Source organism: Aplidium turbinatum, chromosome 14 (genome assembly GCF_918807975.1).
Source record: "Aplidium turbinatum chromosome 14, kaAplTurb1.1, whole genome shotgun sequence".
NCBI classification, from domain to species: Eukaryota; Metazoa; Chordata; class Ascidiacea; order Aplousobranchia; family Polyclinidae; genus Aplidium; species Aplidium turbinatum.
In genome coordinates this window covers 22,184,656-22,203,369 of record NC_137485.1, presented here as the reverse complement: position 1 = coordinate 22,203,369, position 18,714 = coordinate 22,184,656, and the positions used below count along the sequence as shown (strand labels likewise).

The 18,714-nt window shown below is 44.8% G+C and overlaps 1 protein-coding gene across 1 annotated transcript in view; it reads right to left on the bottom strand.

Moving 5' to 3' along the window:
* LOC145782994 (guanylate cyclase soluble subunit beta-1-like) overlaps positions 1 to 18,714 on the bottom strand; it is a 110,753-nt gene that overhangs the window by 27,831 nt on the left and 64,208 nt on the right. Inside the window, exon 10 of the mRNA XM_082594751.1 lies at positions 9,424 to 9,621. Coding sequence (XP_082450877.1) covers positions 9,424 to 9,621 — 198 coding nt within the window. The remainder of the gene's footprint in view (positions 1 to 9,423; positions 9,622 to 18,714) is intronic.

Here is an 18,714-nt window from a genome sequence, read left to right as displayed (position 1 = left end):
TTATTTTGGCAGCCGATTGTAGCATCGAATAGACAGCGATAGACACGTGTTTCGCCCATGAGGCTGGGCTCATCAGTATCGCACCGTATTCTTGCCACTTGAGTAATCGACCGCCGCTTTACCAGTCAGTTTAACTCTTATCTTTGTGGAAAGAAAGAGCCAACAAAACCAGCAGGTGCCAGGGGTAGGTCAATGTGAAGAAAGGCGTTCTTCCCGGCTATCAGCACAAGGCTGATTACTCACTAGCACAGCGAGCTGCAGTGACGCTTCGCTAACCAGAACGGTGTAGCTTCCACGCCAGCCATTGAGACCTCCAATTAAACGTTTAAGTTATTTTGGCAGCCGATTGTAGCATCGAATAGACAGCGATAGACACGTGTTTCGCCCATGAGGCTGGGCTCATCAGTATCGCACCGTATTCTTGCCACTTGAGTAATCGACCGCCGCTTTACCAGTCAGTTTAACTCTTATCTTTGTGGAAAGAAAGAGCCAACAAAACCAGCAGGTGCCAGGGGTAGGTCAATGTGAAGAAAGGCGTTCTTCCCGGCTATCAGCACAAGGCTGATTACTCACTAGCACAGCGAGCTGCAGTGACGCTTCGCTAACCAGAACGGTGTAGCTTCCACGCCAGCCATTGAGACCTCCAATTAAACGTTTAAGTTATTTTGGCAGCCGATTGTAGCATCGAATAGACAGCGATAGACACGTGTTTCGCCCATGAGGCTGGGCTCATCAGTATCGCACCGTATTCTTGCCACTTGAGTAATCCCACAAAGATAAGAGTTAAACTGACTGGTAAAGCGGCGGTCGATTACTCAAGTGGCAAGAATACGGTGCGATACTGATGAGCCCAGCCTCATGGGCGAAACACGTGTCTATCGCTGTCTATTCGATGCTACAATCGGCTGCCAAAATAACTTAAACGTTTAATTGGAGGTCTCAATGGCTGGCGTGGAAGCTACACCGTTCTGGTTAGCGAAGCGTCACTGCAGCTCGCTGTGCTAGTGAGTAATCAGCCTTGTGCTGATAGCCGGGAAGAACGCCTTTCTTCACATTGACCTACCCCTGGCACCTGCTGGTTTTGTTGGCTCTTTCTTTCCACAAAGATAAGAGTTAAACTGACTGGTAAAGCGGCGGTCGATTACTCAAGTGGCAAGAATACGGTGCGATACTGATGAGCCCAGCCTCATGGGCGAAACACGTGTCTATCGCTGTCTATTCGATGCTACAATCGGCTGCCAAAATAACTTAAACGTTTAATTGGAGGTCTCAATGGCTGGCGTGGAAGCTACACCGTTCTGGTTAGCGAAGCGTCACTGCAGCTCGCTGTGCTAGTGAGTAATCAGCCTTGTGCTGATAGCCGGGAAGAACGCCTTTCTTCACATTGACCTACCCCTGGCACCTGCTGGTTTTGTTGGCTCTTTCTTTCCACAAAGATAAGAGTTAAACTGACTGGTAAAGCGGCGGTCGATTACTCAAGTGGCAAGAATACGGTGCGATACTGATGAGCCCAGCCTCATGGGCGAAACACGTGTCTATCGCTGTCTATTCGATGCTACAATCGGCTGCCAAAATAACTTAATTGTTGTAATATTTTGGTTAGGCTGTTGTTATTATTGGGTTTCAACTATTTGGCTATTGGCGTTAAAACAATTCATAAGATGCTTTATGCAGTAAAATTAACACAGAAACTGCACAAATAACATCAACTTCAAGCAGAGATGTTGCATCTTCAACATCAGCGGCTTGGCCTGCGTTAGTTTTTTTAAATCTTCAATCTTTACCATTATTTAGACTCAGAAAACAGATTTTTGCTTTCTTATTGTATATATCCTAATCGTTAAAGATAAACTAACGCATAAATTGATTGATTGATTGAATCTTTATCCTCGGACTGGGAAAGTTTCTTGTAGAGTGTAGCGCTAGAAAGGTCTGTCGTCTCTGACGTCACACGTATACGTCACTAGATTTGTTCCAGGAAGTTCTTGCCTTTGAGCGCATATTTGCGCGTCTCGGGAATTCAATTCAGTAATCAACCGTTTGTAAGGCGCTATGCCGAATTCCTACCTTGGTTCATCGTTATGTAGATTTGCAGTCGTGTTGCGTTGTGTGATCGTATGTAAAACTCGCTATTCCAAACTAGAACCTTTCTTAAAGAAGCTTTAATCACGATTTTAAATCAGAACTAAAAAAATCAAAACTTAAAAATCAGTATCAAAAATCAGTCTGGGTAATTCTAAATCAGTATATCAGTTTTGTTGTTGCTACTGCTTCTATTTTCTGCCGCTGCCAGTATGACGTTTGAATCAGTTTAGTGTTATGTTCAGAGTCTGTATATTATGATTTTGGTGCAGCAGCTATGACTTCTGACTCAAGACTGTTAATAATGTAGAGGCGACAATATTTTGTATCCAGTTTTTGGTGGTGGAGCTTTAACCATTCGGGTGTTTTTCCTTACTTTTTGTGTTGCTAGGTCGAAGATTAAAAGTCATAACCGATTACATTGTGAGCAAGTACTGATCGTCTGAGTTTGAGTTAGTGGACAATACAACAGCATAGTCGACCTCGTGTCCTATCATTCCTTGCCGACTTCGCCCAGGAATGTTGCCATCCCACTGATGGCTGTGTATGGGTGGATATGCTGAAAAGCAGCGTCCGCTACATATTTATGGTGACCCCGACGTGATGTGCTAACTGTGAATTGTAACGACGTAATTTAACTTTGAATTAACGACTTGACTTAACTGTGAATTGACTAATTGTGAACTGATCACTGGATGCATTGGATTATTCTGGATTACATCACGGATTATAACAAGCCTGCCTTTCATCGGACGCTCCTTCAACGACGACGCCGTGGGATTCAAGTTAGTGACATTAATTCATGATGTTTGAATAGTATTTTTACATTATCGCAGTGGCCATAAGCCTTTTAATCTCCCTCGCCGTTGCCGTCCTTGGTCGTCGCCTCACTCGTGGCTCGCGATCGGGGCGTCTTTACAGCAGTGATGACAACGTGTTTCGCCCCCGTCTGGACGACTCCCTCCAGACCCTGAACTGTGGTGTCTGCAGGCACTCTAGGCCCTGCGGCATGTCATTGCCGAAGTTCTTTGATACGGACGTACCCCTTTGGATCGAGTTAGTCGAGAGCTTCTTTAGAAACAGGACCATTGATGATTCCGACGAACGATATGACTTAGTTGTACAGGCACTCAACGAGCAACAATTGCATAGGGTCGCCGACGCCGTAGTCGACCGTGACGGTTGTGACGACCCCTATGCCATGCTCAAACGGGCCCTCCTGCGCGAGTTTGGTATCACCGAGGGGGACCGTGTGAGTGCCTTGTTCCACAAGACTCCTCTCGGAGCCGAAAGGCTCTCGACTCATTTATCTAAAACAAGACGACTTTTGGGTAATGCTGCTAGAAAAGATACATTTTTGTTGCGTGAATTGTTTTTGGGCAAATTGCCGACCAACGTTAGGCGCATTCTAGCCACACATGCGGGTGATAATTTGTAGACATTAGCGACTAGCGTGCCGAGCGGATGAAATTGTTAAAATTTCAAGCGGCGGCGATGCCGTCGTACAGGGTCCACGCAGTCTTTCCTCGCAGGCAGACATTAATCAATCTTTGGATAGGCGTGTCGCCGCATTGTCTGAGTCTGTACAATCATTTGACCGCAGGATGAACTCTTCCGGTAGCGAGACCTCTGGTAATTTTAGGACGCTTGGCTTTCGTGCGCCCCCTTCTCTTTCCGCTCGGAGGCACACGCCCCTGCGTGACGAACTTCGAGATCGCCCCTCATTTTGTTTCTTTCACAATAGGTTTGGTCCTAGGGCTCGTCGCTGCGCCCCTCCTTGTAATTGGGAAGGAGCAAAAAACGTGTCAAGTCCCACTTCAGCAGAGCGGGCGAAGTGGGAACCGTCAACTTAAACTCCGCCGCGATGCTTCGGCTCTACGACCCGTACACGAATCTAACTTTTCTTATTGATACTGGTAGTAGTCTAAGCATACTTCCATGCCGTTCCTTTAATCGTGCTAAACCCTCTAGTGTTCTCACCGCTGTGAACGGCTCGCCCATTCAGGTGTTCGGTAGCGTGCGCAAGCGGCTCTCACTCGGTCTACCCGTCGAATTTGAATGGACTTTTAAGCTCGCTGATATACCTGTACCCATGATAGGCATAGACTTCTTGTTACATTTTGGCCTGTCCATCGATATTCCTAATAGGCGTCTGATCATGCCGAATCGTGATAACCATGTTAATCGTGTGCGACACACTGCACCCTCTAGCGGATTAAAAGGCGACGATTCCAATGCTGCCGAACTGGGCACCTACGCATTCTTAAACGTCGAGTTCCCGAAGGTTTTTGCTCTGGAAAACTATCATCGTCCGTCTAAACACGAAACGTGTCATCACATTCTCACTTCTGGTCCTCCCACAGCGTCGCGCATGCGCAGGTTATCGCCCGAAAAGTTAATACATCTGCGCGAGGAGATACAGCACCTCTTAGATCTTGGTGTCATTCGCCCTTCTAACTCTCACCTGGGCCTCTCCGGTTCACATGGTCCCAAAAGGCGACACAGGTCGCTATCGCATCATGGGGGACTATAGAAATCTCAACCGTCAGACCCGGCGCGACACTTATCCGCTACCCTTTTTGCACGACTTCGTCGACGCGTTGCATGGTTTTACCACTTTCTCTAGTTTGGATTTGTTCACATCTTATCATCAAATTGGTGTCGCCGAACGGGATATTCCAAAAACTGCCATCGTTACGCCCATTGGCGGCTTCGAATTCTGTAAATTAAGCATGGGTCTGTGTAATGCTAGCTAGACGTTTCAACACTTCATGAACGAGGTTTTGCGTGGACTGGACATCGTGTTTTGCTATGTTGACGATGTGTTAATCTTCTCTAAAAATAAGGAAGAATATGTGACCCACCTGAGGGCAGTTTTTCGGCGTCTCACTCACTACGGGCTCATTTTAAATAAGGGGAAGTGTGTATTTGGTGTTCCAAAGGTAAAATTCTTAGGCCACGAAGTCAACTCTGAAGGCATTCAACCCCTCTCTGGAAAGGTGGAAGCAATCCAGAAGTTTAAGCGCCCTCTCCAGGCGGGCAGCTCAGGAGGTATCTTGGCATGGTAAACTTCTATCGTAAATTCATTCCCGATTGTGCACGGCTCTTGCAGCCGCTACACGGCATCTTAACTCCTAAGCTATCCGGTCAAAAACTGATACCCTGAACCGACGATGCAATTTCAGCCTTCGATAGGTCTAAGGAGGGTTTAAAGAGCATTTCACTGTTAGCGTATCCAGCTCCCGACGCCGCAACCTTTCTCGTCGTAGATGCATCCTCGGCCGCCGTCGGGGCAGTCGTCCAACAAAAAATTGATGGCAAACAGAAGCCCATCACATTCTTCTCCAAATGTCTGGATAAAACTCAGCGACGCTATTCTACGTTCGACCGTGAGTTGTTAGCAATATACCTCGCCATAAGGCACTTTAAGTACTTCCTGCAAGGTCGCAAGTTCGCCATATTCACGGATCATAAACCTCTCATCACCGCCTTAAAGGGCACGCTGGCCCATGCTACAAGTAGGCAGTCTCGACATTTCTCCTATATTTCGGAGTTCACGTCTGATCTACAGTATATAAAGGGAGAAGATAACGTTGTGACAGTAGCTGACTGCTTAAGTCGCCCCCAAATAAACGCTGTCTTCGAAAACTTTCCGGGTATTGACTTACTCAAACTAGCCATTGAGCAGGAGAATGACAAATCAGTGGCTGAATTCTACAGGTCCGAACATTCTTTGAAATTAGAAAGAAAAACTCTGCCCGACCACGGGATCTCCTTAATTTGCGACATCAGTACCGGGAGGTATCGATCTCTAGTGCCCAAGTTGTACAGACCCCTCGTGTTTCAAACGTTACACAACTTGGCTCATCCGGGGATTAGAGCAACCCGTAATCTTGTAGCCGAACGGTTCGTCTGGCCGAAACTGAGGTCCGATTTACGACAATGGTGAAGGAAATGCTTGCTCTGTCAGCAGACCAAAATAGGACACCATAACGTTGCCCCATTGCAGCACTTTAACGCTCCTGATGATCGTTTCTCACATGTGCACGTCGATCTGGTAGGACCCCTTCCGAATTCAGGTGGATATTGTTACATCTTAACCGTCATCAATAGATTCACTCGCTGGCCCGAAGCCATACCCCTGCCAGAGGTCAACGCGAAGATCTGTGCCGACGCATTGATACTGCATTGGGTCTCCAGGTTCGGAGCCCCCCGCGTAGCATCATCGGATCGTGGTAGGCAGTTCACCTCGGTCCTATGGCACGAGATGGCCACATTCTTGGAAAGTAAGGTCGTGCACACCACGACATACCACCCTGCGTCTAACGGCATCAATGAACGATTCAACCGGAGGCTAAAAGTTTCTTTAAAAACTCAGCACAACCCCGTTGTCTGGTGTAGTAATCTGGGTCTCGTTATGTTAGGACTGCGCTCTGCGCTGAAAGAAGACCTATCTTGTTCGGCCGCGCAAATGACTATCGGCACTTCACTGAGGCTTCCCGGCGAATTATTCGATGCTCGTGACGTGGGGGACATTCAACACTTCCTGTATGCTCAGAACCTGTCATACTTCATGCAAACACTTCGCTACACTAGCTATCGTTGTCCTAGGCATCTCAATAATCGAGCCACCTTTCTAGACGACGCCCTGTTCTCATGCACGCACGTGTTCGTCCGAACGGACAGAATGTTGGCCAGTCTACAACGGTCATATCAAGGACCGTATCTCATCCTCAACCGCAACAATAAGTACTTCACTCTGAGCATCAATGGCAGGACTGACACGGTATCGATCAATAGACTTAAAGCCGCGGTACTTCACCCCATAGTAGGAATAGAGAATTCGGAGGCGCTCTCGCCTCAAACTGGACCTGGTCCCACCGTAGGACTCGGATATGCGCAACGCTCCGGGGCCCGCTTGTGGACATCGGCGAGCGTCATTGCAGTTCCGTCGTCTCCCGTGCCGGTAGGAACATCGTCGCGCCCGCATACTTGAAAGACTATGATCTATCTTAACCAGCTCTCCGTCCTGGGCACGACGTGAAACTGCATCCATTCATTCCATCTTTCTTTAGCTAGTCACCGTTCTTGCATACAGTTATCGAATTAATTACAGTAGCTCTCCGTCCTGGGCAAGACGTGAAACTGCATCCATTCAACCAATCCTTAGTCCTGGGTAAGACTTGAAACTGCATACATTTCCTCAGTTAATCACTCCCTCGTTTAGCAGTTCCCTGCTCTGTAGTTGTCTTTAGGAGCTGCGCTTCCTTCATATAGGCGTGCGACGCAGCACACTTCCTTTACATAGCACCTTGTTATAATCCTTGTCTGACCACTGGTCATCCGGAGGTCAGTTTGTTCACGTCGCGCCTTGTTGTTCATCTTTGTAGCCACTGTTAGGAACTTGCTTGTTAAGGTGGGGCTTATACGCTGATTGTCTTCGCTGGCGTGTCGTCTCAGCAGGTGGTACTTAATGTGTATCTTCTAGGTTTCACTGTTCGTCTCATTAAGCGTTGCTGTGAAGCCACAGTCTTCACCGACATGTCATGCATATAACCGACATGTTGTTCGCAGTCACTTGTTCGCCGCTTCCTGCACTGTTGGACCAGTTCCTCATGTAGTCGCTTCGTATACTTATTATGCTGAGTCAGTCCCTGTACTTGCAGGTTGTCCTGAGGCTGGGCACTTCTTGCCTCGTCGCTCTCCCTGGTTTGTCTGCTGGCGCTACAGTCCTGGTCTGGTTTAATTAAAACGTTTGTCCATTTTTTTCACCTTCTCCGTTTAGTTAGAGATTCCCATCCTGCTGTCATGACGCTTTGCTCTCGCGCCGCGGTGTGTGGCAGTTCGTGCGACTGCTTCGCACGGCCGTTGTTCGGACTGTCCCTCCGTTTCGTAGAGAGAGTGCTCTCTGTGCCCTCTGACATGCTTCGTCACTTTTCACAACTACTTAGGCTTCGTGTACTGCATATAAACATTAACTGCTTCCGAAGTGTTAACCTGTAATAACCGTAGCGATTAGATTGTCATTGCGTAGCGTTTAGATCGTGTTTGCCATTGTCAATAATTATACCCTTCCACATTTTTTGTGTTAATTTAGAAATCATCGTAGCCGGATGTCCGCCGCACGAGACCTCTGCTTCAACCAATCGAGATGCGGAGGGGATCTGACCCCATTTTGTTGTTCACCGTGTGTCATTTCTGTGTAATGTTGTAATACGCATTTTGTGCCACGCCTGTTTCATTTCATGCTGCAAACATCTCATCAAAAGTCAAACGGCCACCCCGTTTTCCTTCTTGCGGGGGTGTCTGTAGCGCTAGAAAGGTCTGTCTTTTCTGACGTCACACGTATACGTCACTAGATTTGTTCCAGGAAGTTCTGGCCTTTGCGCGTCTCAGGAATTCAATTCAGTAATCAACCGTTTGTAAGGCGCTATGCCGAATTCCTACCTTGGCTCATCGTTATGTAGATTTGCAGTCGTGTTGCGTTGTGTGATCGTATGTAAAACTCGCTATTCCAAACTAGAACCTTTCTTAAAGAAGCTTTAATCACGATTTTAAATCAGAACTAAAAAAATCAAAACTTAAAAATCAGTATCAAAAATCAGACTGGGTAATTCTATATCAGTTTTGTTGTTGCTACTGCTTCTATTTTCTGCCGCTGCCAGCATGACGTTTGAATCAGTTTAGTGTTATGTTCCGAGTCTGTATATTATGATTTTGGTGCAGCAGCTATAACTTCTGACTCAAGACTGTTAATAATGTAGAGGCGACAACATTTTGTATCCAGTTTTTGGTGGTGGAGCTTTAACCATTCGGGTGTTTTTCCTTACTTTTTGTGTTGCTGGATCGAAGATTAAAAGTCATAACCGATTACATTGTGAGCAAGTACTGATCGTTTGAGTTGAGTTAGTGGACAATACAACAGCATAGTCGACCTCGTGTCCTATCATTCCTTGCCGACTTCGCCCAGGAATGTTGCCATCCCACGGATGGCTACGTGTGGGTGGATGTGCTGAAAAGCAGCGTCCGCTACACAGAGCTTAATCCTGGCAGTTTCGCATACTTATAGAGGCTTTGAATCACTGACGCAGGCCCGGTCACCGAGATTAACAGAGTGAAGTTTCCGATTGTTGAAGTCTTGTTGCCGGGAAACTATTCCATCTGTTAGATGCCGCTGAATGGAGAGCAGTCCTTAACGTGCGTTGCTCAAACGCACACCCCGAGAGTCGAACCAGCGCCGCTTGATCTTGAAGCTTCTTCGTTCCAGAAGTGACGCGCTAACCAATTGAGCTATCGGGGCTAAATAAGCTGTTTGGTATTCTATAAGAGCCATAGACTTACTTATCTGTCATTTTCTTTTCTCTTTCTCTTGCCAAAAGGGTATGTTGCAACTTGTCAGTAAGGATTTCCAAATTCTGCGCCAGTTTATAATCTTCCTTGAATTGCTCACCAACAAGAAGGAGGTCTCTGGTCGCATCGTGAAGCGGAATGTCACTTAAACGGATGCCACGCTGCATCAGATCGTCCAAGTTCATAACACTAATGAGAAATACAAAAATTTTTATTGAAGAAACATTTTTTCCTCTTAAAAATTTTGCTTAACATGACAACTAGGCTATGGTCAGCATGGTCGGCTGCATAGCCGAGTAGTTAGAGCCCTGGAACGGCAATAGAAAGGTCGCCTGTTCGACACCGCTCAAGAGCATGCGGCTGTGTCTTTGGCAGGACACTTAAAGGCATGCCTGAAGGTGGCCACGAAGATTGGCTTCCTTGCCTTCCCGTCCACTTAATCTAAATCTTCAACCACCGGGTGTAAGCCTGGATACGACAAACAAAAGCATGGTCAAATAGGCTATGACACCACATGGGTGTGGCAGACTTGATGACCAGTTCGGTCCTTCTGCCACTCCCATCATCATCAGCAAACAACTTAGTTCACATTGAAATTTTGTATTGTTTTTTTTTCTCATGTGCTGATGATGCGAAATAAAAGAACTTGAACTTTGGACAACAGTCAACACAATTTTTGCGACATGTACTTTAAACGCTGGTTTAAGATAATTTGTGGTGCTGAGTCCGAATTGGCGCTAAAGTTTTTTGTTTTATTTTATATCAGGTTTTTGAGATGTAATAACAAAAATTGTATTTATACAAAAGCTACGTATACTTTATGTTGTGTTCAGTACACTTGCATGCTATGGCACATTGAGTGATTTGTGCCCGGAAAATAAAGGGGAGAAGGGGAGAAAAATACTTAAAGTACGCTCCTGATCGCAGATCTCATGCCAATTTGTTTTCGGCTCAAAGTATAACTAAAATTTTACTGCCAACTTACTATGATTGATTGTGGGGATTACCCTTATCCATAATTGCAAATAACAGGATTGCCAGATATCATCTCCCAAAAAAAAAGTCTTCCACTGTGCAAACAATCGACGAATTTGTCAAGCGAAAAATGAAAAAACAAATTTCAACAGCTTGCATATCGCAAGCAATGTTGTCACAACTCATTTTCGTTTAAATCTGATTAAGCTTAGCCAACATTATTATAAATAAGCTAGCAAACCCAAAAGAAAATGTCTTTCTGAATAGGCTCGCCTACATTTTTTGCTCAACCTAAAATGATTGGACATAGTTATCTAGACAATAAAATTTTAAATAGTAATCCTGTTTTTGATTAACCTTTAGGATAATTACTACCAGATAATACTTTACACATGTTTTAATTAAAATATAAAAAGTCCTAAACTCAATAGCTTACAGTATATCATCAATAGTAGAGGTGTACAAAAGCCGGAGTTTTGGTTTTTGGCCAGAGTTGGAGCGAAGCCGGGGTCAAAAATTCTTGGCAAAAACATAATCCGGAGTCTGATTTTTTGACAGTTGATGCTTTTAAAATACAATCATTTACACTGTAGGCTACTTGACGTAGTTGTTATTTTTGCAACTTTTATGGGGTTTTTGAAGCAGTAATTTCTTTTTTAAATATGTCTTTCTTTTCGTGACAGGGTATAGAGAAGGTGTAAGCAGCGCCGTTGAGAGGATATTTTAAGTCCAGTACCAATGAGATCTTTGTGTACCAAATCAAGAATATTTATAAGAAAAACGCACTGCATCCAAAGAATACGTTGTGGTTTCTTAATGTTTTCGGGCCCCTTAAAAAAGGTTCCGGGTCCCTAAAATTATGCCGGCCCGGGTCAAAAGTACCCCCTAGACCCCCTGCCAACGCTACTGGTTTTGTGTTATACGTAGTAGGTCTAGCCCAATGATTCTCAACCGCGGCTCATCGAGCCGCATGTGCCCCTCAACCATTGTTCCTGCGGCCCTTGTCGATGCAGCAAAAAATATTATTTGTGTTAGAAGAACTTCCTAAAATGGCGAGAATACATGGTTGTCATAATGTTGTATTTTCAGACATATAATAGAAAATAAAGTAAGTAGGTCGCAAACAAGTAATAATAATTCGCCAACCAAGTAAGTGAAAATCCACTGACCTCTTGTACTTACTCAACATATTGTTCAAAAGCAACGCAACATATATCAACAAAGAAACGCAAAGCATGCAGCTGAAAAACGTGGTAGCCTACAGAACGCTTAATTGATTACGATGCGCACTGCGGCGGTAATCAATTCCGACGTCTGTACCAGAAAACGCTGAATGCGATTATGTAGTGAGGCTGGTCACAAGTTACATAAAAACAACGTAAATTAAATGGCGACTATAAAACCTCCCCGATAATTTTTATACACAAAGAAAAATATGAACGAGACAACGAATTAAACAATAACTCTCAAAGTCGGAAACGAGCCGGGGGTCTGTGGCGACGGCTCGACCTTCGTTGATTGTGTGGCCCGAATTCCGGTACAGTAGGTGTCTCGTCCGAATCCGTTCGAGCTGAGGTGGAGACAGTGGAGGAGTCTACCGTTGGTGCAGGAGTTTCTCCCGGCTCCTGGTCCTCCGATGATGCATAGCGAGGTTGTAGTTGGTTCATATGGCGCCTCCACGTCGGACCATGTGGCAGTAGATGTACCAGGAAGGTTCGGCTGCCCTGTCGCTCAATTACCTCGGCTGGAACCCAACGAGGGTCCTGGCTCCGTCGTGGAGTGAAGGATAGCGCGTAGCAAGGGTCTCTCCTGGTTTGAAATGTCGTTTCGTACATTCGGAGGCGTTCGTGTTGCGAGTTTTTTGTCTGGGTACCACTCGAGACGATGTGGGGAGAAGCGTGTCGATCTTGGTTCAAATCTGACGATTGTTGAGTAATTGACTTGGAGAGTAGCCACTCGGAGTGGGCGTGCGTCGATACTGCTGTAGGAACTCCAAGAAGGCTTGTTTCGGGGGTAGGGAAGATTTGCAAAGTGCTTGCTTGAACGTATGTGTTCCAGACGGTTGTTCGCCTGGTCAAACGTCATGTAGAAACCGTTCGGGTCTACTGAATATTACGTCATGGAAATTCCAAAAACATGAGCCAAAATTGCACCATCGTCCGTAAGACTCGTGTCAAACCTGTTTAAACCTGTTTCAGTTTGAGACCTGTTTGGACATGAAATATTGCGTCACGAACTGCTCTCGTGCCTTTGAGTTATCACAAATTTTTCTGATTCATTCTCGAAGTTGTTTGTTGGAAGTCGGTCGCACATTTAACTGGTTTATTTGGTGCTTGCTAGCTGGACAAATTCTCCGTCTTTTATCCAAGTAATTTGTATCGTAGTGACAGTTTTTAGAGGTGCAAGGCGTTGCATTTCGATTTCGATAGCCGCGGGCTAATTTTACTGGAATACACCTTTGAATAGACGTTTCGAAAGTGTGTTTATTTTTCGGTTATTACGTACAGACGAACGGATTCGGGAATCTTATGTTACAATTTTCCCACGAAGAGATTATGGTTTACCGCTGTGACCATAAAAAATAAAAGACGAGTTCTTGTCAGTTGGTAGGTCAAGAAGAAATTAAAGCAAAAAAAAATAAAAAAACGATTTTGTTAGCTGGTAGGCCAAGAAGCACTTGAAGGCATAAAAATAAACGACGTGTTTGTTGTCAGCTAGTGCAGAAGAACTACTTAGAAGTACAAGAAATAATAAAAGAAGATTTGTTGGTTGGTAGTCTACACTCTTACAGAAGCAAAGAAAAGTAAAGACAATTCTTCTCAGTTTGGTACAGAAGAAAAATAACTTTGACATTCATTGGCAAGAAAGAAGATTAAAAGACAATCCATCTGTGCTTGTAGATTCAAGTGGAAGAATCCAAGCAAGTTTTGTGGACTTTAGGACTTCATACCCGTACAGCTACGGTATCGTGCATTTAAATTCTTTTTTGTATTTTTACGGTCTTGGCAGTTAAGTTTTTTATAACTACTGTAGCCTAATAATTTTGTGTGTTTGTGTAACTTCATTTTTTTTAATTGTTAATTTAGCCCCAACATTTAATATGTCTACACTCGGCGGCGACAAGGACTCGACCGCCGTAGACTCGACTGAGTTTAAGCCTGATGATGTTCTTTGCGGTCGGGCAGGCCATTCTGGGGAGGGACCCATTAACGATGAGGCTAAGTCAGTTCGAGAGGCCCGGCATCTTAGACGGGATATTTTGACTCAAATTGGGAAACTTTCTGTAGCCCTAGGTTCTTTGAGTGATAAGCAGGAACTGTTACTTTTTAGATCTAAGTTATCTACTTTAGAAGAGGAATTACGGCATTTCCATGCTCTTTTGACTAAAATCTTTAACTCTGCAATCTTGGCAGAACTTCGTGATAGGGTAGAACCCGAATTTAACTCGTTAAAAAATAACTTTAAACAAAAAGAAAGTGAGTTCTCAGATATGTTGGATGCTGACATACATCCTGAGGATAGCGCCTCAAATGTAAGCACTGGGATGTCTAGGACTTCGTCTCGGATAGTGGCACAAATTAACCTGCAGCTAAGACGAGAGGAGCTCCAGATACAAGCTGAGGCCATTCGAGCTGAGGCTGCCGCGAGAGCTGAGGCCGTAGCGAGAGCTGCTGAGGCTGCTGCGAGAGCTGAGGCCATTCGAGCTGAGGCTGCCGCGAGAGCTGAGGCCGAAGCGAGAGCTGCTGAGGCTGCCGCGAGAGCTGAGGCCATACGAACTGAGGCTGCCGCGAGAGCTGAGGCCATTCGAGCTGAGGCAGCCGCGAGAGCTGCTGAGTTCGCACTCAAAGACGCTCAGTTGAGGGCTGAACAACGTAAAGAGGTAGTTTTAGCTGAATATCGATCAGAGGTGGGCTCTCGGCGTAGCTCTAAGAAGGGCTCTTCTAGGCATTCCAGAAATGAACATCAATCGCAGTTTAATTTACATAACCTTTTCCAAACGCCCGTTCAACCTGTGAGTGGACCAGGGCAATCCACACGTTTTCCAGCTGTTTCAGAAGGTCTCGGGGCCGCGGCTAAGGGTCTTCCGAATGCTGTAGAGCCAAGGCCTGCGAATTACAACCGAACTCCTCCCCCAGAGCGTACAGGTCACGGGGCCGCCATTAGTAGTAATGCTTTGCCCCCTTCACAGTTTTCTGCGCCGCTAGGTTTTGATCGCCCAGCTACACGTAATTTGGGTGGTTGTGAGAGGCGTATCGCGTCTCCTGATTTTAACGTGTGTGAGGATCGTGATCGGGCTGTGCACGTGACTGAGCCCACTCAGCCCCTTAAGGGATATAGCTTGTCTTCTCCCGCTAAATCGAGTTCTCAACAGCAGGATTGCTTTTTTGAATACCAAAATAGTAGGACGTTTTTCGATAAGGCGGCCTTGATTAGTTACGATGGTAATAATATGCCATTTATCTTCTTTAAAAATTGTGTTACGGCCTTAATGGCAGCTTCGCCCTTTAAGGGGACTTGTTTGACTTTGTTACAAAAAGCTTGTGTTAGGACAGCTGCGCAAACGATTGCTAATTTGGTTTCTGACACCCCTGGCTTGTCAGAGGAAGACAGGATAGAAATGTCGTTAGCTCGCTTGTCCCAGCGTTTTGGGGTTCGTGGAGGTCTTTTTGCAGAACCGGAAATTAGAAAGTATCGCTATGGTAGCAAATTGACTTCGACCTCTTCCAGTGATCTGAAAGAGTTTAAAGATGAATTGTCGCAGTGTTTGCTTTATGCGCAAGCTTATGGTCAGCGTGATAAATTAGAAGGACGTTTTGTTTTGGATTTGGCTAAGCGACTCCCGTTTGACGCTAAGCAGCGTTATCTTGACTTTTTAGGTGATCAGTATGGTGGCACTGATGAGCCTACCTTTCAGAGTTTGTTTGAATTTGTAGTACGGGAGGAAACGCGTAAGTCGACTGATTTTAGCATTATGCTAATGGGCGATTCTGGTGAGTCGCAGCAATTTAAAAAGTTTGGCAAAGGAAAATTGCCTTCATGTCCGGTTAGGCAGACGTCCGTAAAACCCCATGATGATGTGATGTCAGGGAGTTCGCAGTACTCGACTGCTGTTGGCGCACCGCGCGGTGGTGAAGCCAGACGTAAAAACCTACCGGCATGCATTTGTTGTTCGTCACGTGGTCAAGTTATGAATATCATTTTTTGTCTAATTGTAAAGAATTTTTGCGCTTGACACCTAAAGATCGGAGAGATGTCATTGTGAAAGCTGGCAAATGCTTGAATTGTCTGCGCCAGCATATGGTTAGGGATTGCGTTCATGCAAATAACTGTCGTAAGTGTGGGCCTAACAACGATAGGAAACACTATTTTCTTCTGCATGATTTTTATGTGACGTCACGTGATTCTCTGGATTCGGTTGGGAAAGATGATGCTCGTGCCAGAGTTCCTGTGCGTAATGTTAAGATTGGAAATGTTAAAGCAGCCTTTAACCGCGTTACTGCTGCTCGTGTTTTGAATCCAATGACTGGCAAATCGAAGTTGGTGTATTGTCAGCATGATCCTGGTTCGCAGTTGACGTTTGTTTCGAGTGATTTGGTGTGTGAACTTGATCTTAAACCGTACGATAAAGCGTCGTTTAAAATGGATACCCTGGCTGGTCAGAAAGCTACTTGTGCTGACCTTGTCAAACTCAACATCCAGTCGTTAGAGACGGATGAACTGTTTTGTGATATAACTTCGGTGGTTAACCCAGCTTGGGCTGATGATGTTAAAACTTTACCGCATAAACAAGATTTAAATGGTTTCCGTCATTTTCATGACGTGAATATGTTTCATTTGAATGATTGTAGTACTGTAGATGTACTGATTGGCAACGACAACGCTTATTTGATGTGTGCAAAAAAAGAGCGTGTTGGTGAAAATCGTAGTGAACCACATGCTTTGCTCACTCCTCTCGGCTGGTTGGCTTGTGGTGGTAAGTCACCCTTAGATGAAAGCGTTGCTAAAGTGTGCAGAGTGCAGACGTCTTCAGAGTCGGATGTCATCTCTGGCTTTCAGCGTAAAATTGAGTCTCGTGATATGGAAATAGCAGACCTGAATAAAGTCATTCAGGATTTGACGTTGCAAAATGAAACCTGTGAATTGTCTCGCAATGATAAGTTGGCTAGAGAACTTGTTGAACCGAATATTGAGTTGAAAGATGGTCGATTTGAGATACCTGTTCCGTTGAAGGAAGATATTGATCTACCTAACAATTTTGTGTTGGCGTCAGATAGAGCTGCTGCTTTAAGAAAGAAAGCTTTAAAACAACCTGAACTTCGTGATTTCCTTACTGACACCATGAAAGATCTTAAATCAAATGGCTATATTGAGCGTACTGGTGAAGCAGGAAATGTCAAGGGATTTGAATGGTATTTACCATACTTTGTTACGTCACAATTAAAAAAGAGCATTGTTTACGATGGCAAGTCTGAATTTCGAGGAAAATATGTTAATGATGTAATGTTTTCGGGTCCTGACTTGTTAAACCCTCTGGTAGATGTCTTGGCTAGATTTCGGCTTGGTAGATTTGGTCTCATGGCTGATGTGACTAAATGCTTCTTTCAAATAAAGTTACCTGAGTCGCAAAGGGATTTGTTTCGTATATTGTGGTTTGAAGATGATGACCTTGAAAATGGTAGGATGGTACCATTTCGTTTTTGTGTACACCCTTGGGGAATAAAGAGTAGCCCGTATATCGCTTGCTTGGCTATAAAGAAAATGATCGAGCAGAATCCCAGCAGTGCTGGTGAATTGACTCTCTGCAATATTGCAAATAATATGTACATGGATGATTTTATATTTTCGGCTGATAGCTTAGAGGAAGCTCAGCAAATCACTCATGAATCAATTGCTTTGTTTGATAGCCGTGGGTTTAAACTTGGTAAGTGGAGTGCTAACAAGGAGGCTATGATTGTCTTGTCAAATTTGGATAATGAGATGCTTTCACCTTTGATTCGTGACATTGACTTTCAGACTGAAAATATGACTTTGCCATCAGCGAAGATATTGGGTTGTGTGTGGCAAACCGAGTCTGACGAGATGCGTATCGCATGTTCCTTAAAGCCCTTAGCTAAACACACGCGCCGAAGTATGCTCAGTCAGCTTGGACAAAATTTTGATCCGCTAGGCTTTGGAGCGCCATTTTTTCTAAAAGCACGCCTTATACTTCAGCAATTGGCGATAGACAAGTTTGATTGGGACACCGAGGTCCCTGATAGCTTTGTTAAAGAGTGGGAGTCGTGGCTTCGCTCTTTGGACCTGCTTAAGGATTTTTCGTTACCGAGATGGTATTTTGCAAACTCTGGTGTGTGCAGTCCGGATGATATTGTTTCATATCAATTGCATGGGTTTAGTGATGCTTCGAATCAAGCTTTCTCTTCTGTTGTTTACTTACGTAGACTGGTTAACGGAGTTCCGAGTGTGTCTTTCGTTCTGGGTAAATCTACCATTGTTGTAAAAAATCAGTTTTCTTGGCCGATAGCTAGGAAAGAGCTTGTTGCCGCTTTGAATACAGCAAGACTCGTGAAGCAGGCCTACGAGGCATTGAAGATGCCCGACTGCCTTAAGTATTTTTGGTGTGATTCTCGTACTGTGTTGCAGTGGGTTAAAAACCCTGATTTACGTTTGAATAAGTTTATTACGCGTCGAGTTGAGCATATTTTATTGTTGTCTGGAGCCCAGGATTGGCGTTTTTGCCCTACCGATATGAACCCAGCTGATGTTGGCACAAGGCCAAATCTTATTACAAAGAAAGAATTTCGAGAGTTGTGGTTAAATGGTTCTAGTCTTCTCTACCAGTGTGAGGAAATTCCATCTGTAGAAAATGCCACTCCAGTACCTGTCCATAGCCTATATCTTCGTGACGAAGAGGAGTCGCTTGACGTTGGACAGGGTGGTCTTCACAGATTGATCGAGGCCGCACCTTCTTTGTATGTTATGAAAAAGAGAATCGCTTATTTGGTTGCTTTTGTTGAATTTTTGTGCTGTAAAACGAGAAAGCGTAGCTTTGTGAAGCCAAAACTGGATGCATCTTATCTTAACAGTGCTTCAGAGTTGGCTGTGAAGTTTGTTCAGAAGAGCGTGTATGGCGATGTGGTACATTTAATGACCAAACGATCGCCGGATGCCCTTGAGGAAGTGATAAAGCGAGGTAGTGTTGGCGCTTCGCAACGTGAGAAGGAACGGTTGAAAGAATTACGTTCACTTAAAAAGTACAGACCTTGTGTAGATGACGCTGGTGTAATCCGCATTGAAGGGCGCTTAAGT